The sequence below is a fragment of the Podarcis vaucheri genome (genome assembly GCF_965113315.1).
Source record: "Podarcis vaucheri genome assembly, chromosome: 18".
In the NCBI taxonomy this organism is placed as follows: domain Eukaryota; kingdom Metazoa; phylum Chordata; class Lepidosauria; order Squamata; family Lacertidae; genus Podarcis; species Podarcis vaucheri.
The window spans coordinates 10600831-10628606 of record NC_138756.1 but is presented as its reverse complement, the minus strand read 5'-3'; the positions used below and the strand labels follow the sequence as shown (position 1 = coordinate 10628606).

The 27776-nt window shown below is 47.8% G+C and overlaps 1 protein-coding gene across 2 annotated transcripts; it reads left to right on the top strand.

Moving 5' to 3' along the window:
* Positions 1–27053, top strand: CRLF1 (cytokine receptor like factor 1). Of its 2 annotated transcripts, none has more exons than XM_082206582.1 (8): positions 1–491; positions 13914–14195; positions 16654–16783; positions 18157–18326; positions 22007–22164; positions 22860–23028; positions 25210–25389; positions 26892–27053. In XM_082206582.1, exons 1-8 carry the CDS (start codon positions 422–424, stop codon positions 26903–26905), a joined length of 1173 nt encoding a protein of 390 aa, XP_082062708.1. In that variant the 5' UTR covers positions 1–421; the 3' UTR covers positions 26906–27053. The 2 variants fall into 2 exon arrangements, with proteins under 2 accessions (XP_082062708.1, XP_082062707.1); XM_082206581.1 differs by having other exon boundaries at positions 3–491; positions 25210–25385.
* Positions 27054–27776: the final 723 nt, after the last annotated feature.

The window sequence follows — 27776 nt, the reverse complement described above, 5'->3', positions numbered from 1 at the left end:
TTTTGGGAGAGAGAGACGCCCCTCTTTGCAAAAAGATGGGACGCGTCTCCAGGAGGGTCTCTCTCGCCTTGCAGGTCCATTTCAGAAAAGGACTTGCTAATTTCAACTTCATTGACTCTCCCCGCCACCCAAAAAAATAATAAAAAGCCCAGAGGGGCGTGGATGGGCGGGGTGTAAAAAGCGCATTAAGGAACTTGTCAAGTTGAACTGTTCAGACTTGCTTAGGAAATCTCCTGTTTGTCACTCCTTAATTTTCTCCTCTTTTTTTGGAGGAAAAAAGCTTTGGGGGCAGGAAAAAAAAAACCCTTATCTATCTAGCTGCGCTTTTTTTTTTTCTAAGAAGCAACTCTCAGGGAAGAATAAGAGAAAGGACTAGTTTTCCTCCTCCCCATTTCATTTTTTATATATAGGGTTTTTTTAAATGTTCTGCATCATGAGCAAAGTATTTGTTCTGTGCCTGTGGATTCTCTTCCGAGTGGATTCCCTGATGTGTGAGTACATCCCTCCGGAATCTCTCCTGCGTAATTTCTAATCTATATATCTATTCGTTTATTTTATTCCTGGTGGGCAGATGGGCGCCTGGCGCAGCCGGAATTGCAATAGATGGGGGAATTAAGAAGTTGGGCGCCCGGAGGCGACGGTGATGGGCGCGTTTATTTTTCTTTTCTTTGCGGAGCGGGGGCACAGGAAACCGTGGCTATTTAAATACTTTTTAAAAAGAAGCAGCCTCTTCCACTTAAGAAACAAATAGATGCCCAACGGTCTTCTTTGGGAATGTGTGTCCTTATTTTTATTTAAGAGGGGCACTGCGTAGTTCAGCTTGGGAAGGTGAAAAAGGCTAATATCTGCCCTTATAATACCTGTTTTTAACAAGAAAATTGATTATTATTTTTGGTCGTGGGGGGCTGGAGGGATGAATCTAAGCCGTGCCAGGCAAAAAGTCCCATAAATAAGAGATTGGAAGGGAAAGCGCCACCGGGAGTTTCGAAGCGCAGTGATTTTCTCTCTGCGTGAGAGAGAAAGCGCAATTTTTAAAGATCTTCTCCTTGTCTCTCCTTTAAAACGCCTAGGGATTAATTCCTTCCCCACCCCGGCTCCGAATCTCCCTCCCTCTCTCCTTATTCCTCCTCCTCCTCCTTCTTCACTCCCTCTCTCAAAAATTATAAACCACCTTTCAGGGTAACTGCGCGTGGCAAACCTAGGCGTGCGTTTTTGAGGTTGGGAGGGCATTGATTTAGGAAAAAAGGGGGGTGTTTCAGTGTGGGGAGGGGGTCTGCCAAATCGAGGACCACCTTCCCCATCTCTTCCGCAAACCCCCTCAATGCTTGAATTTGATCTTCACCTCCAAAGACTCCACATCTCCGCTATTCCAACAGAGTTTGCTTTCTGGTTTGGGTTGTTTATTTTTTTATTTACCAGCTCGGAATCCTCTCTCCCCACGCTGCCCACCCCCTTCCCAAAAAAACGCATTAAAAAATAAATAAACCTAAGCATGCCAGTGGTTGGAAAAACCGGTCGGGAGAGGGGCATATTGAAAGACACCCCCCCCCTCTCCTTTGCGTCTTTGTCCTCCTCGTCAGGAAATTCACTTGCGTTAAGAGGAAAGGAAAGTGAGATCTTCCTTAATTTAGCTGTGTAGGCTGTGGGTGGCCAAACAGGCCAGGGGTTTTGTGTGTGTTTGTGTACACACACACACGAATTGTTTTATTTATTATTTTTAACCCTTGGGAGAGGAGGAGAAGGGAGAAAGAATAGCACCAAAAATTGTGTGTGTCTGTATCAAAGCCAGACAACAAAGGGAGTGGAGTTAAGCCGTCCCTCTTTTTAAACCAGGTGAAGAAAACTGTTTTTCACACGCCAGAAAGTGTCAGGATAGGGACCTGCAAGCTGGTTCCCCAAACCTCAGAATCAAACCTGTTGCATGTCCTGAATAATGACCTCGGTCCTCATGTATTGGAGATAAATTTCTCTCCCTGATTATTTTTGGGTTGGGGGAAAGAGTATCTAAAAACCTGAAACCCAACCCAGCCTCGTTACAACCCAGAAATAGCGAATGTTCTTCTTTTTTCCTTAAACCTGCTGTTTTTAAGCAATCGCCTTCCGCTTTGCGATTCATTTTCTCTCTCCCCTTTTCCGGTAAGAATAAAATTCCTTCGTGTAACCTTTCTAGATATAGTTTCTGCCAGTCACAAAACCCCTGCAAAAGGCACGTCTGTCCCAGGACCTGTTCTTTATTCCTGTATATGCATGTTTAAAAAATCCATATAACAGTACCCCCCAAAAAACAATATTTTTTCTGGGAGGGGGGCAGGAACTTGGAATGAAAGGTGGAAAATTGGCATCAACTTTTGAGGCCGGATCAAAATGGTTAACCAGTCCTAATTTTACTGCAGTCCGTCAGAAGAGAACAATTCCCTCTCCAAAACCCAGAACTTCCCAAAGCGATAATGACTAATGCACATTAAATCCTGGGCCAATCCTACCCTGCAATTTACCGTACACCCTCCAGAAGCCTTAGAGTATAAGAAATCTACGCACCCGCCAAAATCTACGCACCCGCCAAAGAATTCAAAGCCCCACAGGACTGAGATCTCTTGCTTTCTGTATCTCTCATATAATCCCCCAAACAGATCTCTAGGGGCAGCAAACTGCTGCTTCACTCTGGATTTATCGTTCTTATACCTGAAACACTTTTATTTTCAGCGTTGCGTTCTTATAGAGAGACCTTTCGTCAAACCTCGCAGATCCCTGGGGCCAAACTTTGTAGCAAAAAATGTCCTGTTTAAAAATATATACTCTGCACCTCATAATAATAATAATAATAATAATAATAGCAATCCACACATCTCAACTTTCTGTAGGGCAATTCCCCCAGAGAGGGGGCAATTCTTTGCTTCCAGAATAATAATATAATTTTCTGGTAATGTGAGAGAATCAGTCTTCTCACTGCATAGCGGAGGATGCGAGATAATCTGCTGGATCCCCTAGGTTCAAAGTAGTGGAGAATCTCCGTCCGCTCTTTGCTGTCCATGAAACATATATAGTTATTGTTTGTTTGTTTGTTTGGGGGGGTCATTGGCGTACATGATTTACAGTAGTATATATATTTATTTTTTCCTAAGAGAAGGCCAGCTCTCTTCCCTGCGTTGATTGGAGTTTATGATCACCGGGAAACAATAGAGGAAAATGGAAGTTTGGGAATGAAAATGAAGAATGTGTAAACCTTGCAAAGTTGGAAATGGCGAGATATTCCTACACGCCAAAAACAAGGGCAAATCTGTCCCGTATCCTCACACACACACAAAACCACCCTGCTCCTTTGTCTTAGGAACAATGAGAAATCTTCATCAAAGTAAATTCTCAACAGCGAATTCCTCTTTTTAATCCCAATAATTAATGTTAGGAAGTCGTGAGGGTGGCCTAACTCTCATCCTCCAACTGTGGCCCGTTGCCAAATCACTCGGGTCTTTGCCAGAAATCTCTCCAAACGGGGGTTGCTTGAAAAGCCTTAAAAGCTTTATTTTAATTCTTTCTCCCATTGTTTTTTTTTAAAAAAAGGCCTTAGTTGGCTGGATGGCCCTATTAAATTTCTGCAAGGAGGACTTTCCCGGCCGTCGAAATTTGGTGTTTCGGTCCTCCGAACCTTCTCCAGCTCGCAGAAAAGGAGAAAGTGGATTTTACACACACACACACACACACACACACACACACACACACACCAGACCCTTGAGGGTTGTAAACGCAAAATTTAGCTTTCGTTCTTGGAACGGATCTCTCGTCCGTCCCGCTCCGAAAAGACAGGAGGCGATTCTCTTTGGTAAGCACAGAAATGCTCCACTCCTGATACAGGAAGTTTAGATTTCCTCTTCGGGGTGAGAGGTTTGTCCAAGGAGTTTGGTGGGGTTTTAACCACACACACACACACCCCAGGGAAAAAAGGGTGCGATGGGCCAGCGCAGGCCAATAAAAACTCCTTGTGGCTGGTGGGACAGTCGCAACACAAAAACACACAGCTGAGAAGCTTGTTTGGGGGGGAAACACAGTTTTTGCACACGTACAAAGCGGGGATCTGGAATGAAACCGAACACCGAGACAGTGCCGGGACAGAGCTACACCTGTGTCCGTCCGCAGCTGGCCCCTCTCTGGGGGATTTCGGTGAAAAGGCTCCCTTCCTTGACCCCCTGGGGGGGGGAGAGGCCCTGTTTGGCATGTAGAAGGCCTGAGGTTCGATCTCTGGCGACTTCAGGTCGGGCCGGGAAAGGCCTCCGTTCGAAAGCGCTTATTCCCTTGAGGACTGGAGACTTGGTTCACTTTGAAGGAAGGGCAAGAGGGTGGACAGTTGCTTGGCATGTAGAAGACCCCAGGTTCCATCCCTGGCGACTTCAGGTCGGGCCGGGAAAAGGCCTGTGTTTGAAAGTATTTATTCCCTTGAGGACTGGAGACTTGGCTTGTTTTGAAGGAAGGGCAAGTGGGAGGACACTTGTTTGGCATGCAGAAGGCACGAGGTGGGATTTCTGGCGACTTCAGGTAGGGCCGGGGAAAGGCCTCCGTTCGAAAGCGTTTATTCCCTTGAGGACTGGAGACTTAGTTTGTTTCAAAGGAAGGGCAAGGGGGCCGACCCCTGCTTGGCCTGCAGAATTATTATTATTATTATTATTATTATTATTATTATTATTATTATTATTATTATTACAGAATCACAGAATCCTAGAGTTGGAAGAGACCACAAGGGCCATCGAGTCCAACCCCCTGCCAAGCAGGAAACACCATCAGAGCACTCCTGACATATGGTTGTCAAGCCTCTGCTTAAAGACCTCCAAAGAAGGAGATTATTATTATTATTATTATTATTATTATTATTTATTATTTGTACCCCGTCCATCTGGCTGGGTTTCCCCAGCCACTCTGGGCAGCTTCCAACAAAGATGAAAAATACACTAAAATGTCACATATTAAAAACTTCCCTGAACAGGGCTGCCTTCAGATGTCTTCTGAATGTCAGGTAGTTGTTTATCGCTTTGACATCTGATGGGAGGGCGTTCCACAGGGCGGGTGCCACTACTGAGAAGGCCCTCTGCCTGGTTCCCTGTAACTTGGCTTCTCGCAGTGAGGGAACCGCCAGAAGGCCCTCGGTGCTGGACCTCAGTGTCCGGATAGAACGATGGGGGTGGAGACGCTCCTTCAGATATACTGGACTGAGGCTGTTTAGGGCTTTAAAGGTCAGCACCAACACTTTGAATTGTGCTCGGAAACGTCCTGGGTTCAGTCTCCAGGTCTTTTTTGCATGATGCTACCAGCCACTGCAGGCAATACTAAGCTGCAGGTGTGTCTTGGTATAAGCAGTACCTATGTTCCCAGTAGTGATGTATGGAAGTGAGAGCTGGACCATAAAGAAGGCTGATGGCCGAAGAATGGATGCTTTTGAATTCTGGTGCTGGAGGAGACTCTTGAGAGTCCCATGGACTGCAAGAAGATCAAACCTCTCCATTTGGAAGGAAATCAGCCCTGAGTGCTCACTGGAAGGACAGATCCTGAAGCTGAGGCTCCAAGACTTTGGCCACCTCAGGAGAAGGGAAGACTCCCTGGAAAAGACCCTGATGTTGGGAAAGATGGAGGGCACAAGGAGAAGGGGACGACGGAGGACGAGATGGTGGGACAGTGTTCTCGAAGAGACCAGCATGAGTTTGCCCAAACTGGGGGAGGCAGTGGAAGACAGGAGGGCCTGGCATGCTCTGGTCCAGGGGGTCACGAAGAGTCGGACACGACTAAACGACTCAACAACAACAATGTTCCTGTTTATCCAGAACCATGAGGACTAGAATCCTTATTTTTAAGGCCTTGAAGCAGGTGGAGGAAGGCCTGTTTTGCACACAGAAAACGCCGGTTTCAATCCCTGTCGTCTCCAGATTCTTAGCTGAAAGAGCTGGAAAAGACAGGGCCTTTTGTGTGGTGGCTCCTCATGTGTGGAATGTATCCAGGATGTATTTTGTGGGGGCTTTTATTGTAATTTTAGTTGGTGAGATCTGTGGATGAAGGGCGGTATACAAATAATAATAATAGTAATAATAACCCCTATGAAAAATCAATAATTTATGGCTTCCAGAAAGCTGAAATAACGACAGACTAAGAAACAGATTTAAACTTGCATCAAATTTAATCAATCAATCAATTAATAGTAATAATAACCCCTAGGGAAATCAATAATTTATAGCTTCCGGAAAGCTGAAATAACAACAGACTAAGAAAAAGATTAAAACGTGCATCAAGTTTAATAATAATAATAATAATAATAATAATAATAATAATATGCCTTTTCTCTAGGCCAGGACAATAAAATTACCACCTTGAAAAAGCAAGAAGGTTGATATAACAAGAGGCTAGCAAACAATGGAAATGTTTCAAGTGAGGTGTCAAAAAACAGCATAGAGATGAATCCTGTTATCATGAGGCGGGGAGTTCCAGAGGTTAATTTGGGTCTCCGCTCCCAAATTGCAAAATGCAGAACGTCTTGTAAGCTCTCTCTCCGAGGCCATAACCTCGTTGTCTTCGGCCGGCCTTCCCCCTCCTGACTTCAATTAGCGAGACGTCCAAACGAGCTTCCGTCGGGATTAGGTTTCTGCGACGCTGCCGTTTTGCCAGGGAAATGGAGACGTCGAACGTTAGGGGAAACCCCCCTCCAAATAGTGACCCCTTGCCCCCTTAAATCCCACATTCTAGGAATTGACCGCCGAACGCCTGGAAATCCTCCGACTTAACCGAGATCACGAAGGCTGGATTAACTCCCCGGTCGAGTCGGACATGGCAGACCTTGTCTGGCCGTCGTGCGATCCCTGGGGTCAGATCTGCGGAACTGCAATTTGGGAACGGACACTTTTCTCATGTTTCTCAGGAGCCAAGTCTCGGAAGGAGACCTTATTCCATTTTATTTCTTTTCAAAAAAATATATTATTTTTTCCAAATTTATAACAAACATAACAACAACAAAACATTACAATATAAAAAACAAACAAGCATTTATCCTAACTATTAAAACCCCAATTTTGTTATCATTGTTAGATGACTACCTCGAATCCCCCTAGCTAACTAAGCCGCTTCTGGCAAACCAGAGCAGCGCACGGAAACACCGATTAACTTCCGCCGGAGCGGTACCTATTTATCTACTTGCACTGGTGTGCTTTCGAACTGCTAGGTTGGCAGGAGCAGGGACTGAGCAACGGGAGCTCACCCCGTCATTGCGGGGATTCGAACCGCCGACCTTCTGATCGGCAAGTCCTAGGCTCTGTGGTTTAACCCACAGCGGTTAGGGTTAGTCAAGTCAGTCAAATCAGCTAAACTGGGTTCCATGCAGTCGCAAAAACAAACGAACCGAAAATGCCTCCGAAATGAAAACGCAAAATGAATAGCAAAACCCCAAGAGCCAAATACCTTGGTTCTCAAACTTAATCCGTTCCAGAAGTCCGTTTGACTTCCAAAACGTTCGGAAACTGAGGCGCAGATTCTGATTGGCGCAGGCGACCCGGAAACAATACCTGACAACCGCATCGGATGTTCGGCTTCTGAAAAACGGTCGAAAACCGGAACACTCACTTCTGGGTTTTTGGTGTTTGGTAACCAAGGCGTTTGAGAACCAAGGCACCACTGTATTTTGCAGGTTCGCATCTAGGTGATGCATGAGATTTTAAATCAATAAGTGCGTCAGATCAATACTTAAAATGCACGCTTAAAAAACGCAAGCAGTCCGTTCATTCTCTTGGCTAGCACAATAAAATTACTTGGATTGGACTGGCAAGCCGGCTGCAATCTGTCTTCCTTCCTTCTATCCGCCAAGCTCATAGATAATAAAATAAGAATATTTTCCCCGAAACATGTATTTGTTGGTTCAGAATCTGGCTGCTTTCCCCCCTTCTAAAGGACTAGTCCGGGGCAATAAAAGCCGAAATAATAAAAGGGATGTCCGTCATGTTTTATAGAACTATAAACGTCCCGGGATTAGCGGACGTTTCCGTTCAAATAAACGCAGGTTTAAATATATGTGGCGAGGAAAGCTTTTGGAACTTGGAAGATTTTATAGATGCGTATAGTTTTAAGCCCGTCAATGTTTTAAACCACTGGTTTTGGGGGATCTTATTTTGGTCTGTAAGCCGCCTTGAATCCCAGCAGGAAAATAGGCAGGAATAATAATAATAATAATAATAATAATAATAATATTCTTAGCTGTTGCCTCTGGTGCAGCTTCTGAGAGATTTTTGTTTGAAAAATGACATTAAACACTCCCCGTTTCCTGTTCTTAACACTTGCAATTTTTTAACGTTGCGAATTCTCGGTCCCTCAATCCAGCCCAGTTATACTCAGAGTTGCCATATTTCAGGAAGTTAAAATCCAGACACAAAAGTTATTGACCATTTTTTATGTGGGTGGGTGTGTCAAAATTCTTGAGCTTCCCCCCTCAACCCCCCCCCAGTTTTTGAGCAATTTTAAATGGCTGCCGAAAATTTCACATGTCGCAACTTTCGGTTGCCGAATCCCAGGAAATTCTGGGCGTACGGCGGCCCTACTCAGAGTAGACCCATTGAAAGGAACAGGCTTACTGTAAGTTAGCCCTCTCTGCTTATTTTAGGGGGCCTAGCCCAGGGGGCCGCGTGTTATTGGTGGGCGGGGCCAGAGGTGAAAGTGGGAGGAGCAAGATATGTTAATTTGCTCGCGCATCCCTTTCTGTCCGGAAAAGCAAGAAGAAAATAAATCTAGAAAGCTTCCATATTATTCGATTTTTATTTAGCAGCTTGACCTCACTCCTAAAGGTGCGGTCCGTTGTCTCCCGACGGATGCCAATATTTTTATTATATTATATCATTGGCAGTATTATTGTTATGATTATTAAGGCTGGGGTGGCACTGTTGGTAGCGCATGAACAGATTTTTTTGCGATATTGCTCGGATTCCGTTATCGTTTGATTACTTGCCAGCGACGATCTCGCACATGTTTTTAGCTTTTTGCGTTTTATCTGTGCCGTGTTGCTTTGTGCAAGCGGACTTTGGCTCCTGGGTCTGAGGGAAAAGCCGGATTGTAATAATAATAATAATAATAATAATAATAATAATAATAATAATAGGAGGGATAGAGGAGGGAAAGTTTGCAATTTCAATCGCTGCAATTCTGGTCTCCTCCAGCTGTTTTGAAAAGTACCAATAATAAGAGAGAGAGAGAGAGAGAGAGAGAGAGAGAGAGAGAGAGGTGTGCCGTAAAAGCCAGCCATTCAAAAAAAGAAAAAGCGAATAAATGTCTCCGACACCTTGGAAATCTGGTTTCACTTCCCGGCATAACTTAACACCTGATCAGTAGGAGAAAATAAATAAAAATAGAGGGAGAAAGTGATAAAATCCTTCACAGGTATAGTGGGACTGAAACTCCCCATAATCTCTCCAGCGCAGCTCCAAGATTTTCCTCTCCCAGTGTGAAAATTTCACACCTTTCCCTTTTAAAACACATGTTTTGGGGAGGTTCTTGCATCTGGGGGAAGGAAGGCTATGGGAGGAAAACAGCAGGCGTCCTCCGGACCACTGGGGGGGTTTGCTAGAATTTAGAACGACGGATGGAAAATTGGGGGTCCCCCCTGCAGAGGGGCTCTCCATCTCCGCCAGCCTCGAAATCCCTCCGGAAAACAGATCCTGGAAAGACTTTGGCCTGCGTCGCAGATTTGTGTAGACTCCTCCGCTGTTTTCCTGCCCCATCCCTCCCCTTCTTCGTCGGGGACGGACGGACCTGACATCCTTTGGTAATTGCTGTGTTTTGGGGACGTCCTGTACTCTGTTGTTGTTGTTTAGTCGTTTAGTCATGTCTGTGTGACCCCCTGGACCAGAGCACGCCAGGCCCTCCTGTCTTCCACTGCCTCCCGCAGTTGGGTCAAACTCATGCTGGTAGCTTCGAGAACACTATCCCACTATCTCGTCCTCCCCTTCTCCTTGCGCCCTCCATCTTTCCCAACATCAGGGTCTTTTCCAGGGAGTCTTCTCTTCTCACGAGGTGGCCAAAGTCTTGGAGCCTCAGCTTCAGGATCTGTCCTTCCAGTGAGCACTCAGGGCTGATTTCCTTCAGAATGGAGAGGTTGCAGTCCATGGGACTCTCAAGAGTCTCCTCCAGCACCAGAATTCAAAAGCATCCATTCTTCAGCCATCAGCCTTCTTGATGGTCCAGCTCTCACTTCCATACATCACTACTGGGAAAACCAGAACTATACGGACTTTTGTTGGCAAGGTGATGCTAGGCTTGCCATATTTTGAATACAGCAAAAAAGAGGACCCAATGGCCAAGTTTTAACTGTGGGTTGCTATGACGACTCTCATTTTACCCATGAAAAAGAGGATGCATGGGGGGGGGGGGAACTGGCAACCCCATGAGGATTGGAATATTGCTTTGTTTTTAAGGGAAGAATCGCCGCTTTGCATGGGCAGAGCTTTTGCTGCGTATGTGGAAAGCCCCGGGTTCCAAACCTGCCGTCCCCAGACAGGGTTGGCTAGAGGCTGCTCATTGCCTGAAACCCTCACGGGTCTGCTGCCAGCCTGTGTGGACAATACTAACCTGGATGGAACAATCGGAACAACTAAGGAGGAGGCTTTCCCCCTCTGCTGCTACGGACACTAAGCAGAATTCGTCTTGGCTCTCCGCAGACGGAACCAATTACCTCAATATTTGGTTGCCCTTTCGCTGAGTGGGTCCAGATGTTGCGGGCCGTATTCCCACCAAAGGATCAATTAGCCTTGCAAAGGATCAGGGCATGGGGTTTTTTTGTGGGAGGGGGAGAGAAGAATCAGCGCTTTCCCTCCAGATGTTGTCGGACTCCGAGCGGCGGTGGAAGCTGGCATCCCGCAAGAGCGAAAGAAACCTCTGTATGTTTACATCCTGGCGTTTGAGGTGGGCTGTGTGTTGCTCTCTCCCCCCATTTAACCCCCAACAACAACGCTGCGAGGAAGGTTGGGCTGGGAGGCAGTGACCAGCCGCCGAAGCCACCCACATGATCTGGATTCGAACTCGTGTCTCTCCCAGGTCCTAGTCTGAGACGCCAACCCCTTGCACCCTCCAGATGTTGATGGCTACAACTTGGAGCCCACACTTGCAGGATGATAGCTCAGGAACATCGTGAGGGTCAAAGGTTCCCCACTTTTAATCTGGGGGGGGGATCTTCAGTTGAAGATGCAGAGGGTTGGACTAGATGACCCTGGGTGTCCCTATCGAATCTACAATTCGGTGATACTATGATCTCATTTTTGAGCTTCCAAGTATTAAGATTGCCGGAGGAAATATCAACAACCTCAGATATGCAGATGACACAACTTTGATGGCAGAAAGTGAGGAGGAATTAAGGAACCTTTTACTGAGGGTGAAAGAGGAGAGTGCAAAATATGGTCTGAAGCTCAACATCAAAAAAACGAAGATCATGGCCACTGGTCCCATCACCTCCTGGCAAATAGAAGGGGAAGAAATGGAGGCAGTGAGAGATTTTACTTTCTTGGGCTCCATGATCACTGCAGATGGTGACAGTAGCCACAAAATTAAAAGACGCCTGCTTCTTGGGAGAAAAGCAATGACAAACCTAGACAGCATCTTAAAAAGTAGAGACACCACCTTGTCAACAAAGGTCCGTATAGTTCAAGCTATGGTTTTCCCAGTAGTGATGTATGGAAGTGAGAGCTGGACCATAAGGAAGGCTGATGGCCGAAGAATGGATGCTTTTGAATTATGGTGCTGGAGGAGACTCTTGAGAGTCCCATGGACTGCAAGAAAATCAAACCTCTCCATCTGGAAGGAAATCAGCCCTGAGTGCTCACTGGAAGGACAGATCCTGAAGCTGAGGCTCCAAGACTTTGGCCACCTCCTGAGAAGAGAAGACTCCCTGGAAAAGACCCTGATGTTGGGAAAGCACATTTAAAGAAGGGTGGGAAATGTTGATTGAATATATGGGTGAAAATTGTGTTCATTGAGCATTATGATAAACTCAGCAGCGTAAATAAGTTTTGATGGATATAACAATGGATTACTGAATTGTTTAGTTCATGTAAAATATGCAGCGATGGATGATATGCAAATGAAGAAGGGAAGCCATTGATTTAAGGTTGTTTAAGTAAATATTTCGAAAGGTAAATTATAAAATCATATATATGTGTGTGTGAGAGAGGGGGGGGGAGAACTTACTTTCAACGTATGGTTTGGAATATTTATTTGATTTGATTTAATTTTATAATGAAAGGATTTTAGAATGTTGTATTATTTTATTGTTAGCCGCCCTGAGCCCGACTTCGGCTGGGTAGGGCGGGATATAAATAAAATTTATTCTTCTTCTTCTTATTATTACTGCTTATATTTGTTTATTTATTCTTATTAATCCAAACCATACATTTAAAGCACATTTAAAGTGCATATAATAAACGTAATAAAAGAGGAGGAGTATTGATTCATTTATTCAGTAGAGCACGATACTCTTCATCTCAGGGGTCGTGGGTTCGAATCCCAAGTTGGGTAAAAGATTCCTGCATTTCTGTGGGGTTGGGCTAGATGACCCTCAGGGTCCCTTTTAGCTCCAAAATAACTCACCCTTCGCCAGCAGGTCCCAAGGTGGGTTGCAAGATTTTAAAATTTCAATCCCAGCAGTGGTTGTTTTTTTTAATTGTTTGCAGCCAGTGGCCATGGCGAGACCATATAAGCACAAATCACGGAGCTACGGAACGGAAAGCTTTGCATGCACTGAACCAAGACAAATTTACAATGTCCAGAATTTCAAAAAACATCCCTTCTGGTCAGCCTAATCCTGGGGTTTGGCACTTGTATTCCCCAAAAAGGTTGCCCCGATCTTCCTTGCGGCTAGTGCAAATATAACCGATGCGTTTGTCGGCATCTGCCAGAGCGGCAGATGTTAAAAAAACATCTGGCTGACCTTCTGAAATCCAGAATTAAAGAACAAATTGCAGTCGCAGGAATAGGACGTCTCCTGAGCTTTCGGTCAAGAGATCTTGTCTTTGTAAACCGCTCCGAGGTTCTCGTTTCGTTCTGGCAATCCGGCGAGGAACAAATCTCATGAAAGAGATACGTACGGTAGAATAGCGATGGAAACAATTGGCAAAGCGAGGGACGCCCCGTACGTCCGAGAATGTCCTGGGATATGGCTTGGGAGCCGAGCAATAATAATAATTTATTATTTATACCCTGCCCATCTGGCTGGGCTTCCCAGCAGAATATTAAAAACACGATAAAAGATCAAACATTAAAAGCTCCCCTGAGCAGGGCTGCTTTGAGATGTCTTCTAAAAGTCAGATAGTTGTTTATTTCCTTGACATCCGATGGGAGGGCGTTCCACAGGGAGGGCGCCACCACCGAGAAGGCCCTCTGCCTGGTTCCCTGTAACCTCACTACTCGCAGGGAGGGAACTGCCAGAAGGCCCTCGGGAGATGGACCCAGGTGTCCGGGCTGGACGATGGGGGTGGAGACGCTCCTTCAGGTATACTGGGCCGTTTAGGGCTTTCAAGGTCAGCACCAACACTTTGATTTGTGCTCGGAAATGTCCTGGGAGCTAATGTAGGTCTTTCAGGACCGGGGTTATATGGTCTCGGCGGCCACTCCCAGTTCCCAGTCTGGCTGCCGCATTCTGGATTAGTTGTAGTTTCCGGGTCGCCTTCAAAGGTAGCCCCACGGAGAGCGCATGGCAGTAGTCCAAGCGGGAGATAACCAGAGCATGCACCACTCTGGCGAGACAGTCTGCGGGCAGGAAGGGCCTCATTCTGCGTCCCAGATGGAGCTGCCCTGGACACAGAACTGACGTGCGCCTCCATGGATAGCTGTGGGTCCAAAATGACCCCCAGGCTGTGCACCGGGTCCTGATCTCTTCCTTTCCCAATTTTCTCTCTCTCTGCTCCTTTCCCTTGCAGACCCAGCCGTCATCCTCCCCCAAGACCCGACTCTCCGTATCGGCTCCTCGCTCACGGCCAACTGTTCGGTTGCTGCCGACTCGAGCCTGCGAGCCGAAGACCTTTACTGGACTCTGAACGGCCGGCGGCTCCCGGCGCAGACATACAAGGTCCTCAGCGCCAACACCCTGGGCGTCACGATCTCTAACCTGAACGGATCGCAGCAGCAGTCGGGGGACAACCTAGTCTGCCACAGCAAGGAAGGCGGAGGCATTTTGGCCGGATCCTGTCTCTATGTAGGATGTACGTCTGAAATAAAAAAATCTCCCCTCTCCTGCAACAAAATTTTGCAGTATAGCCAGCCAGCTGGCCTTGCCCATTCCTAGGCAACTCTATTCCGTTTCACCATCCGGCGGGATCTTCAAAGGCCGAGTCTGTGACCCTCTGCTTGCAAATGGGGTGGGGGTTGTGGGGACCCCTAACCTTTCCTTGTGTTTCTGCAAAATTTGGGACATGGGTTGCGCTGTGGGTTAAACCAGAAGGTCGGCGGTTCTGATCCCCGCAATGACAGGGTGAGCTCCCGTTGCTCGGTCCCTGCTCCTGCCAACCTAGCAGTTCGAAAGCACCTCAAAGTGCAAGTAGATAAATAGGTACCTCTCTGGCGGGAAGGTAAACGGTGTTTCCGTGTGCTGCTCTGGTTCGCCAGAAGCGGCTTAGTCCTGCTGGCCACACGACCCGGAAGCTGTACGCCGGCTCCCTCGGCCAGTAAAGTGAGATGAGCACCAGAACCGCAGTCGGCCACGACTGGACCTAATGGTCAGGGGTCCCTTTCCTTTAGACCTGGAGGAAAGGGACGTGGGTCGCGCTGTGGGTCAAACCACCGAGCCTCTTGGGCTTGCCGATTAGAAGGTTGGCGGTTCGAATCCCCGCAACGACGGGGTGAGCTCCCGTTGCTCGGTCCCTGCTCCTGCCCACCTAGCAGTTCAAAGCACGTCAAAGTGCAAGTAGATAAATAGGTACCTCTCTGGCGGGAAGGTAAACGGTGTTTCCGTGTCCTGCTCTGGTTTGCCAGAAGCGGCTTAGTCCTGCTGGCCACATGACTCAGAAGCTGTACACCGGCTCCCTCGGCCAGTAAAGCGAGATGAGCGCCGCAACCCCAGAGTCGGCCACGACTGGACCTAATGGCCAGGGGTCCCTTTACCTTTCCCTTGATCTGGACACTAGACTTCTGTGGATGCAGCCAAGAATAGCATTTGCCTTTTTTGCTGCTGCATCACACTGTGGACTCACGTTCCGCTTGTGGTCCACTAAGACCCCCCAGATCCTTTCCCCATGTACTGCTAGTTCCCCATGTCCATCCCCTCATCTTTATATTTGTCTTCTTCCTGCCTAATTGCAGAACCTTACGTTTGTCCCTGTTGAAATTCATTTTGTTCTCCAGTCTCCATTTTGAATCCCGATTCTGCCTTCTGCCTCGCTATGATCACACAACCACCTCCAGATTCAACTTCTCCCCTTGCCAGACCCATCAGCCCCCTTTTCCCACGCTAACACGCCCTGGCTGTTTCTTCCCAGGCCTTTGGGTAATAAAAATGCTTTCTGGTCTCCGGAGTTTCGCAGCAAGGCCTGCCATCGTTAGCCAACAAGGGCTCTTTCCCCGGGAAAAAGCGAAGGGGGAAACTATTTTGGCAAATTGCACTTGTCCAAATCAATATTCGTAAGATTTTTATCGCAAGCTATTTTTAAGATCCTCCTCTCAGAAAGATGGGAACCGCCGGCTGGGAAAAGGGAAAGATTTTGCTCCTACATCCACCCTGCCGCAGTGACACACAAACACCCCGGTCCAAATTGTTGCTACCCAGAGAGCATCGTTTAAACATTGCACTGGTGCCAAGCATGAGAAGAGTTTCTGTTTTCCCCAAAAAAACGGGCTGCTCTTTTTCAAGAGCTGAGCATGTTTGCTTCCCTGTTAACATCACATTCTGATGACTTGAATCTCCCTGGTTCTGAATGGGGCGGCTGTGCCCCCGAAGGACCAGGTGTGCAGCCTGGGGGTCATTTTGGACTCACAGCTGTCCATGGAGGCGCAGGTCAATTCTGTGCCCAGGCCAGCTCCATCTGGTATGCAGGATGAGACCCTCCCTGCCCGCGGACTGTCTGGCCAGAGTGGTGCATGCTCTGGTTATCTCCCGCTTGGACTACTGCCATGCGCTCTACGTGGGGCTGCCTTTGAAGGTGACCCGGAAACTGCAACTAATCCAGAATGCGGCAGCTAGACAGGGGACTGGGAGCGGCCGCCGAGACCATATAACACTGGTCCTGAAAGACCTACATTGGCTCCCAGGATGTTTCTGAGCACAATTAAAAGTGTTGGTGCTGACCTTGAAAGCCCTGAATGGCCCAGTATACCTGAAGGAGCGTCTCCACCCCCATCGTCCAGCCCGGACACTTGAGGTCCAGCTCCGAGGGCCTTCTGGCTGTTCCCTCCCTGCGAGAAGCCAAGTTACAGGGAACCAGGCAGAGGGCCTTCTCAGTGGTGGCACCCGCCCTGTGGAACGCCCTCCCAGCAGATGTCAAGGAAATGATACCTGACTTTTAGAAGACATCTGAAGGCAGCCCTGTTTAGGGAAGTGTTTGATGTTTCATCGTGATTTTAATATTCTATCGGGAGCCGTCCAGAGTGGCTGGGGAAACACCGCCAGATGGGTGGGGTATAAATATATCATCATCATCACCATTATTCTATATTTTCATCCTCTAGTGCCGCCAGAGAAACCGACGAACATCTCCTGCTGGTCCAAAAATCTAAAGGACCTCACCTGCAGGTGGACCCCTGGGACAGAGGGAGAGACTTACCTTCACACCAATTACACCCTGAAGTACAAATTGAGGTAAGGTCCTGAGAGGAGGAGGCGGCTTAGCCTGGCAAAGGATTGGAAGCTCTCTTTAAGCCTGACAGGGTGCAGATTCCTTCCAGGTGAGACAAAATCCAGGTATAGTTAGATAAATCAAGTCGCTCTATCCGTGTCGGTTGGCCAGGATGCTAAATGCAGCCTTCGGGTTCAGAGGCAGTCTATCTCTGAAGTGTCTGAGCTTTCTTGTTTCCTCTTCCCTCCCAAACCATGTTCCTTTCATGCTGTGTCCATTGCAGGTATTAATATTCTGGATGCATATAAAAATGGATGTGATGCTAAATGCAGCCTCTGGGTTCAGAGGCAGTCTATCTATGAAGTGCCCCAGCTTATTTCCTCTTTTTCATGTTGTAAAGGTAAAGGGACCCCTGACCATTAGGTCCAGTAGTGGCTGACTCTGGGGTTGTGGCGCTCATCTCGCTTTATTGGCCGAGGGAGCCGGCGTACAGCTTCCGGGTCATGTGGCCAGCAGGACTAAGCCGCTTCTGGCGAACCAGAGCAGCGCACGGAAACGCCGTTTACCTTCCCGCCAGAGCAGTACCTATTTATCTACTTGCACTTTGACGTGCTTTCGCACTGCTAGGTTGGCAGGAGCAGGGACCGAGCAACGGGAGCTCATCCTGGCACAGGGATTCGAACCGGCGACCTTCTGATCGGCAAGTCCTAGGCTCTGTGGTTTAACCCACAGCGCCACCCACGTCCCATGTTGTTGTTGTTATTTAGTCGTTTAGTCGTGTCCGCCTCTTCGTGACCCCCTGGACCAGATCACGCCAGGCCCTCCTGTCTTCCACTGCCTCCCGCAGTTTGGTCAAACTCATGTTGGTCGCTTTGAGAACACTGTCCCACCATCTCGTCCTCTGTCGTCCCCTTCTCCTTGTGCCCTGCATCTTTCCCAACATCAGGGTCTTTTCCAGGGAGTCTTCTCTTCTCCTGAGGTGGCCAAGGTCTTGGAGCCTCAGCTTCAGGATTTGTCCTTCCAGTGAGCACTCAGGGCTGATTTCCTTCAGAATGGAGAGGTTGGATCTTCTTGCAGTCCATGGGACTCTCCAGAGTCTCCTCCAGCACCAGAACTCAAAAGCATCCATTCTTCGGCGATCAGCCTTCTTTATGGTCCAGCTCTCACTTCCTTACATCACTACTGGGGAAACCAGAGCTTTAACTATACGGACCTTTGTTGGCAAGGTGATGTCTCTGCTTTTTAAGATGCTGTCTTGGTTTGTCATTGCTTTTCTCCCAAGGAGCAGGCATCTTTTAATTTCGTGGCTGCTGTCACCATCTGCTTTAATGTTGTACTCGGCTGCTCTTTCCGTATCACATCCCATGACGACGGTATCCTGGCGCTTCCATTCTAGGTGGTACGGGCGAGACAACGTCTGCCGGGAATATCACACGGCTGGGCCCTACACCTGCCACATCCCAAAGGATCTGGCCCTCTTCACGCCCTACGAGATTTGGGTCGTAGCCACCAACCGGCTGGGGGAATCCACGTCCGACGTGGTCATGCTGGACATTGTGGACGTAGGTAAGGAAGTCCCGCGAGTTCTTTCTTCCAGAGACGGTGCTTCTGTTGCGGGTTATTGGCCGTTCGTTCCCAGAAAACCATCTTAGTGAGTTTCTGCACATAAAAAATGTGTGTTTTCCCCCATCAGGAACAGGCAGAGAGAGAGAGAGAGAGAGAGGGAGAGAGAGAATTTTCTTTTAAAGGAGGACTATTTTGTTCCCCAGACAGTGGCTTGTTTTTGCCACTTATATTTTTATAGATAGATAGATAGATAGATGATAGATAGATGATAGATAGATAGATAGATAGATAGATAGATAGATGATAGATAGATAGATAGATAGATAGATAGATAGATAGATAGATAGATAGATGATAGATAGATGATAGATAGATGATAGATAGATAGATGATAGATAGAGAGATAGAGAGATAGATAGATATAGATAGAGAGATGATAGATAGAGAGATGATAGATGATAGATAGATAGATAGATAGATAGATAAGAGAGAGAGAGAGAGAGAGATGATAGATAGATAGATAGATAGATAGATAGATGATAGATAGATAGATATAGATAGAGAGATGATAGATAGATGATAGATAGATAGATAGATAGATAGACATTGTCGTCTTGCGAAGCAAGCCCATAGGAAATTCGTTTTGCGAAGCACCTCCAAAACGGAAAACTCTTTCGTCTAGCGGGTTTTTCGTCTTGCGAGGCATTCGTCTTGCGGGGCACCACTGTAAACTGAAACTGACACGGGGACAAACAGAAGAAGACGCCTTTACCCCGGTATGGCTCCTCTTTATCACATACACAGCCCAACAAGACAATTACAATAACCCACCAACAGCATACAAATCAATATGGCTAACTTGATCCAAAACACCCACCCACCCCACTCACACACGAAAACAAAGATCACCACAGCCAACCACAAATGAACAGTCAACTCCAACCTCTCTCACCACCAAAGGAACACAAGTGAACAGCACAAGCAACACTGACACCAAACCCTACATACATTAAGCATAATAGAAACATCGCCACCCGACCCCCCCATCTTCCCCCCCTCCACCCCCAATGTCTCAACAAAAAATATTACATGGAAAAAATACGAGAAACATTACACTCACTTCTGTAAAACAAGAAAATCTTTAATAAGAACAAAAACGAGAAGGGGGAAAAAACCCACTTCCGCTGCCTTCCGCAGTGCAGTGATGTCACCGCTGGGCACCTGTGACATCACGCGGAGGGGAGGCGATGACCTCACTAGCAGAGCCAGGAAACGTGCGGGGGGGGGGGAGAAACAGGGATAAGTCTGGGGCGTCCCGGAGAGGAGAAGCAGGAAATATATTGTATGTGAGCGGAATTGGTCTCTTAATTTAATTAGGAGCTCTCTCTCTCTCCTGGATCTCGCTCTCCCTTTCTGGCTCCTTCCAGACATCTGCTTCTCCTTAACCCTTTCCCTTTGTGCCTGGACCCCCGCCGAGGTCAGATCCTGCACGTGCGATCGCCGGGAGTCGCCTGCGGGCTGCAATGTGTAACGGCTGCCCCATAAGCGGGGGAGATGTGTAGGTCCCAAGCCTGCGAGTAGCAAGGTTAACTCCCTTAAAAGGCAAAAAAGAAGTCTGTTCTGGAGATATCTCTCGGTTTCATCTGCAACAATTATACGATACGATATCTTTATTGTCACTGCCCCGTACAGAACAACGAAACTGAAAAGAGCAACAAAATTGAACTATTATTTTCGAGGGGAAGAATTTGCATTTATTAGAAAAGAAAGAAAATATTTACACGGTGGAACGGAACCGTCTGAGCACTTTTTGCGCAATGGAAACTTAACGGTAACGCAGCGAGACGAACCATTCAGTCCACGCATTTTCCAAGAATACAGCGGTCCATTGCTTCTCAAACTTAATCCGTTCTGGAAGCCCGTTCCAAAAACAAAGCGTTCCAAAACCAAGACCCATAGAAAGTCATGCAGAACGGATTAATCCGTTCCTGGCTTTTAAAAACAACCCCTAAAACAGCAATTTAACGTGAATTTTGCTCTCTAACGAGACCGTTGATCCATAAAATGAAAGTAATAATTAATGTACTATAAAATAAATAAGACAGTATTGTGGTGGATGAAAATTGAAATTATTTTTTTTTCTCTTACTCGCTCTGATGATGGTCATTTTTTGGAGGGGGGGCTTTTATCCATTTCCGCAGTCACACAATCAATCAATCAATCAATCAATCAGTAGCTCAACTGGGTTCCACACAGTCACAAAAACAAGTTCACCGGAAAAGCCTCAAAAACAAAAACGCAAAAAAAATTAGCAAAACGAAAGTTCTCAAACTAAGTTCTCGAACTTAATCCGTTCCAGAAGTCCGTTTGACTTCCAAAATGTTCAGAAACTGAGGCGCAGCTTCTGATTGGCGCAGGCGCCCCGGAAACAATAGCCGACAGCCGCATTGGACGTTTGGCTTCCGGAAAACGTTCAAAAACCAGAACACTCACTTCCGGGTTTTCGGTGTTTGGATTTTTGAGAGATGGCAGCCCTAGTTTGAGACCTCTTTCCCAGTGTTTGTGCATTAAAAATAAAAATGTCCCTGTGTCTGATGGCGTCACCAATATAAGCACCTGAAACCGGATCAGATTTAGGTTTGACGAGGCCCTAAGCTCCTGAAGATAATGGGGCCCTCTCTATGCCCAGCTGTCCTTTGTCGACAACAAATTGTCGCTGTTTTTTGTGTTGAATATGCGCTATATGGTCATTGATGGACCTCGTAGGTATCTCAAGCCATTTGCATTTGTTTCCATGCAGAATGTAGGCACCCTATATATAGAAAGGAGCAAAGCAGTGATATTTTAGGGAGCAGGCGGGGCCCATGACTTACATCAGTGATGGCCAAACTTGGCCCTCCAGCTGTTTTGGGACTACAACTCCCATCATCCCTAGCTAAGAGGACCAGTGGTCAGGGGTGATGGGAATTGTAGTCCCAAAACAGCTGGAGGGCGGAGTTTGGCCACCATTGACGTACATCACAGGAGCCTACATGTTCTGTACTGAGTTGAATAGGGTCCAAAATGCAGCAGTCTGATTGGTCCCAGAACAATAGGATCCAGAATGCAGCAGTCTGATTGGTCCTAGAACAATAGGATCCAGAATGCAGCAGTCTGATTGGTCCTAGAACAAGAGGATTCAGAATGCAGCAGTCTGATTGGTCCTAGAACAAGAGGATTCAGAATGCAGCAGTCTGATTGGTCCTAGAACAATAGGATCCAGAATGCAGCAGTCTGATTGGTCCTAGAACAATAGAATGCAGCAGTCTGATTGGTCCACAAGAGCCACCCAATCCAGCTCCAGGTGGAAGTGAATCCGCAACCTGATTGGCCTACAGGAGAATCCCGGAATTAGCCAATCACGTGGGGCCCACTGTGTAAATAATGTATATAAAGCAGACATTCCTCCTCACCACTACGAGCTGAATAAAGAGCATGAAATCCACTCTCGACTCCGAGTCTATTTCACTACACAACACAAAACACTGTAGGCTTTATTTTATTTAGATTTTATCTTATATTTTGGAAATGTACATCCAGGTTTTTTCTCTTAAAATTTTTCTGGAGCCCCCTAAGAGAGCGGGGCCCCAAACTATAGCTTGTTTAGCTTATACGTAAATCATGTTGTACTCCCCCGACAGTCACGACCGACCCGCCCTCAGACGTCCACGTCAACCGTGTCGGCGACCTCGAGGACCAGTTAAGTGTCCGCTGGAGTGCCCCTCCGGCCCTGAAGGACTTCCTCTTCCAAGCCAAGTACCAAATTCAGTACCGTGTAGAGGACAGCACCGAGTGGAAGGTGAGGGTCTCGCCCGCCGGCGGGGGCCTGGCGCCCACGGGAACTCCTTGGGGGGCGACGGGAGGGTCAACCGAAGGGGGCGGAGCCAGAGGCAGTGACGTGCGGAGAGAAGAGCCCATGGCGGGCAGCGCCAGCTAGACCCGAAATGTTTGGGGGCAAAAGCACGCCCACCAAGTATCCCAAATTTCCAGGGACGCCCCTGATTTAGAGAAGCCACCCCGGTTTCTGATTTTCTCCCGGAACGTCCCGCTTTTCATGGGAGAAACGTTGGAGGGGATGGAATAGGACGTCCCTATTTCCAGGGGAGAAACGTTGGAGGGGATGGAATAGGACGTCCCTATTTTCAGGGGAGAAACGTTGGAGGGGATGGAATAGGACGTCCCTATTTTCAGGGGAGAAACGTTGGAGGGGATGGAATAGGACGTCCCTATTTCCAGGGGAGAAACGTTGGCGGGGATGGAATAGGACGTCCCTCTTTTCAGGGGAGAAACGTTGGAGGGGATGGAATAGGACGTCCCTGTTTTCAGGGGAGAAACGTTGGAGGGGATGGAATAGGACGTCCCTGTTTTCAGGGGAGAAACGTTGGAGGGGATGTGCCTAGACCTCAACCCCCGACATTTCCAGGGTAAGGCTGGCCACGGCTCCGTCCTGGACAAAAGGCCCCCTTTCCGACGCCTCTTTCTCCCCCGCCGCAGGTAGTCGACAATGTGGGCAACCAAACCTCCTGCCGGCTTGCAGGGCTGAGACCCGGCACGGTCTACTTCGTCCAGGTGCGCTGCAACCCCTTTGGCATCTATGGTTCCAAGAAGGCCGGTATCTGGAGCGAATGGAGCAACCCTACGGCCGCCTCGACCCCTCGCAACGGTGCGTGTCCCCCGTCCCTCACCCCGGCGGCTTGGTCCTCGCAGCTGCATCCGCGATCCCCTCACTCGGGGACTCGGGGGTCTTCCCCAGCCGCGGCCGCCTCTTCCCCCCTCCCCAGAAACCCGAGCAGGCGTCCGGAGAACCGGACCTGTGCCAAACTCAGGCTTTGGGGATGGGGAGAAATCGTCTCCGGAGAAATCCCAGCCTCCTCGTATGCCCAGCACCTGGATATTTTGTCCTGGGGCCAGGCTGGAGGTCTTGTTATTATTTCCCAGCTCGGAAGTCGTCCCCAAAAGCTCACACCCTTCGCAGGCCAGACCTTCGCAAATGATGTCATTCTCCTTTTCCTGGTTCCTGGAGGGGACACCTGATTTTCGCTTCAAGGCAGGGAAAGCAAAAGGTCCAGGAAAGGGCAGTCAAAATGATCAAGGGGGAAGGAGCAGATTTCCCCTACAAGAGAGAGTGTCTGGCTCTTTCTGGTTCAGAGTAGACGTTACCAGACTTTTTAGGGCCTCATCAAACCTAAATCCGGCCCCGGACGTTTGCCTCGAACCCACAACCCTAACATTCAGAAGTCTCGCGTTTTCTCAACTTGAGCTATGCCGGCGAGTTTCTTCCTGCCTTCCTCACGTCTCCCTCTTCCTTTTTAAAAATAAATTTTATTGGTTTTTTTAACATAGCATTTCCAACAATCATATAACGTAACTTCTTATCTTATACAATATTTTAGACTTCCCTCAACACCTCTGATGATTTTTCGTTCTTCATCACTTATTCTGCATTTCTTAATTTCTCTATTGCTCTTGATTATCGTTAACTAACAATTCTTCTCAGAGTCTTTCTTGCAATATTTCAAATAGCCCTCCTTACAAAACGTCTAGCACGATCTGTTCGTTATCATCACTTTTCAGGCAGTTCATATATTTACTCCAGTCTTCTAAGAATCTCTGGTCCCGCAGGTTTCGAATCCTTCCTGTTAATTTATCTATCAATCAATCAATCAATCAATCAGTCTTTATTACGGTCCAGAGACCCAACAAATCATTACAAATCAATACACAATTCAGACAGCCTACCTCCAGGTTAAACAAGCATTTTGTCCAATATAGGGATCATTGGTTCTTGCAACCACCGATTAAAACTTTGCCACTGCTAATGTTCTAGTGTCTGTCCGGTCTTCCAGTAGGAACCTAACATAGTGAGCCTCTGAATTTCCCGGGAAAGGTACCAGCAAGGGGAATATCAGTTCAGCCCTGGCTTGCTCATATTTTGCACAGTGCAACAAAATATGTTTTATGGAGTCGATGTCTTGAGCACACGAGCAAAGTCTGTCCTGGTAGGGAACTCCTCTCAACCTGCCATCCAACACTGCAGAGGGAAAGACATTTAGTCTGGCTTTGGTGAAAAGCCTTCGATAGTTTGGTACTGTCAGGTTTCTAATGTAAGATGTAAGTTTTTTAATGTAAGGTGTAATGTAAGGTGTTAACTTAAAGACATGCCCATATTGTACTCCTACTGCCAGCGGACTACAGACTGTGTGTGATTGGGATCGCAAGAGATTTGCTTTAACATCTTTAGGGCGACAATCTTTATAGAATTCCTTTGACTACATTATTACATGAGCACTGTTCCACAGCATTCAATATTTTCATTTACATAGGTAAAGGGACCCCTGACCATTAGGTCCAGTCATGGCCGACTCTGGGGTTGTGGCGCTCATCTCGCATTATTGGCCGAGGGAGCCAGCGTACAGTTTCCGGGTCATGTGGCCAGCAGGACTAAGCCGCTTCTGGCGAACCAGAGCAGCGCACAGAAACACCGTTTACCTTCCCGCCGGAGTGGTACCTATTTATCTACTTGCGCTGGTGTGCTTTCGAATTGCTAGGTTGGCAGGAGCAGGGACCGAGCAACGGAAGCTCACCTGTCGCAGGAATTCAAACCGCCAACCTTCTGATTGGCAAGTCCTAGGCTCTGTGGTTTAACCCGATAGTTTGGTACTGTCAGGTTTTTAATGTAAGGTGTTAACTTAAAGACATGCCCATATTGTACTCCTACTGCCAGCGGACTACAGACTGCGTGTGATCGAGATCGCAAGCTTTAATGTCTTTAGGGCGCCTTCATAACCCAGGTAATAAAGTCAATTTATCTAATTCTTTCCCCTCCCTCTCCCAACCTTCTCAGGACGGGCGCCGGGGGTCTGCGAACCCAAAAGCGGGGAGCACAACAACACATTGCGCCGGGAGCTGAAGCAGTTTTTCGGCTGGATGCGCAAACATGGAAGTTGCGCAAGCCTGAGTATCAAAATGTACGATCAGTGGCGGGTCTCGCTCCAGAAGTCGCACAAAACACGGAACCAGGTAGGTAAGGAAAACAACCCCCTGTCCGTCCATCCCCCCTGAGCACGGAGAAAGGATCCGTGCTGTGAATTTGGCGCTGTTAAAAAGAAACAAAAGCGGCCGCTCGCCTATGGCGAGTCGGCTCGTGCCGATGGCGAACAAGCGAGGAGGAAGGAAAAGCTCCTCTGTGACCTGCCTTTTGCAAGCAGGGCTGTTCCAGTGAAAGCTGTTGAGGACTAGTGACTTCTGCCGCGGAGCTTGCTTCCAACAGATGCTCAAATTGTAGCGTTGCAAGGGACCCCAGTGGTCATCTATTCCAACCCGCTGCAAGGCAAGAATCTTGGTCAAAGTATCCCAGACAGATGGCCATACAAGCTCTGCCTAAAAATCTGCAAGGAAGCAGCGTTCACTACCTCCCGAGGGAGAAGGTTTGGCTATGTTTTAATTGCTGGCCCTAAATGCTTTGGTGCATTTTATTGTTTTTAATGAGCTGGTTTTTATTACTAAACGGCCTCGGCCCAGTAGACCCGAAGGAGCGTCTCCACCCCCATTGTTCATTCCGGACACGGAGGTCCAGCTCCGAGGGCCTTCTGGCGGTTCCCTCCCTGCGAGAAGCGAGGTTACGGGAAACCAGGCAGAGGGCCTTCTCGGTGGTGGCGCCCGCCCTGTGGAACGCCCTCCCGTCAGATGTCAAGGAAATAAACAACGAACCCAAAGGGTGCTCATCAATGGTTCCTCTTCATCCTGGAGAAGAGTGACTAGTGGGGTGCCACAGGGTTCTGTCTTGGGCCCGGTCTTATTCAACATCTTTATCAACGACTTGGATGATGGACTCAAGGGCATCCTGATCAAATTTGCAGATGACACCAAACTGGGAGGGGTCAGGAGGACACTTCAAAATGACCTTGACAGATTAGAGAACTGGGCCAAAACAAACAAGATGAACTTTAACAGGGAGAAATGTAAAGTATTGCACTTGGGCAAAAAAAATGTGCAATTGGCTTTTTAATTGATTTGATACTTTAATTGGAATGGTAATTTGGTATTGATACAATGTGGCATATATTGGATTTTTTTGTATCTGAAAATTAATAAAAAATCATTTTCAAAAATAATACTAATACTAATAATACTAATGTTATTATTAAGTTGCTCCATCCACTCTGGGCAGCTTCCAGCAAATTACAAAACCACAGTAAGACATCAAACATGAAAATCTGCCTTCAGATTCCTTCTAAAAGTCAGATAGTTGTTTCTCTACTTGATCATGTTTTTAAATGTTGGAATCCTCCCTGAATCCTCCCATCATGGTCACCCCCCTGGGATGGCTCCATCAACAGAGCATGAGACAATTAACCCTGGGTCGCGAGTTCGAGTTCCGCTGCAGGGGTTGGACTAGATGACCCTCGCCTCCCAACGCTGAAATTCTACGGTTCCGCGATTTTGATGCAGCCCACCGACGAGCCAGGTCGGCGGAAGCGAACCTCGCAGCGACCGGACGTTTCACGCTCTCTCTTTCCTTCCCAGGTCCTCTCCGGTGATAAGTCCTAGCGGCGTCCGAAAAGGGCCGAAGAGGAGTAAAGGCAGCGGGGCGGCTGGTTCTCCCAGGTGGCGAACCGAGGAATCGGGCAGCGTCGCCAGAAGGGGGGCGGAAGAACCGCGTGGAGCCGCGTCGGTGCCCGAACCCACCACCAAGAAATTTGGGGACTGGTATGGCGAAGAAGCCCTTTCTCCGAGTTGGGAGACAGGGATAAAAGCCAACCCAGAAAACGGAGCCCCGTGGATTTCGTTTTCTTCTGCAAACTTCTCCAAATAAATGTTATGACGTGTGTGTTGTGTGTTTGTCTCTTAGCCGAGTTTCCAAGTTGTTTCTGTGCGTCTTCTGGTTATTTTCCCAAACCCCATAATCTACGCAGCCCAAATATCCCCTTCCTTACCGAGAGGGTCTTACCCAAGACCACAGGAATCTAGGCATAGGAAATCGTCTAGCTAGTGAGACCAGGAATGTCTCTAAACGAAAGAGCCCAGGCTCTTGATGAGACCAAAGCGCAGGTCCAGAGAGTAAAAGGGTAAAGGGCCATTAGGTCTAGTCGTGGCCGACTCTGGGGTTGCGGCACTCATCTCGCTTTACTGGCCGAGGGAGCCGGCGTACAGCTTCTGGGTCATGTGGCCAGCAGGACTAAGCCGCTTCTGGCGAACCAGAGCAGCGCACGGAAACACCGTTTACCTTCCGGCTGGAGCGGTACCTATTGATCTACTTGCACTTTGACGTGCTTTCGAATGCTAGGTTGGCAGGAGCAGGGACCGAGCAGCGGGAGCTCACCCCATCATTGCGGGGATTTAAACCACCGACCTTCTGATTGGGAAGTCCTAGGCTCTGTGGTTTAACCCACAGTGCCACCCGTGTAGGTC

Excerpts from the sequence above, each read along its gene's own strand:
- CRLF1 (XM_082206581.1), top strand. The coding sequence starts at position 422 with ATGTTCTGCATCATGAGCAAAGTATTTGTTCTGTGCCTGTGGATTCTC. Across the intron at positions 492-13,913 it reads CCGAGTGGATTCCCTGATGT|ACCCAGCCGTCATCCTCCCC; the intron begins GTGAGTACATCC and ends TTTCCCTTGCAG. Across the intron at positions 16,784-18,156 it reads ACCCTGAAGTACAAATTGAG|GTGGTACGGGCGAGACAACG; the intron begins GTAAGGTCCTGA and ends CTTCCATTCTAG.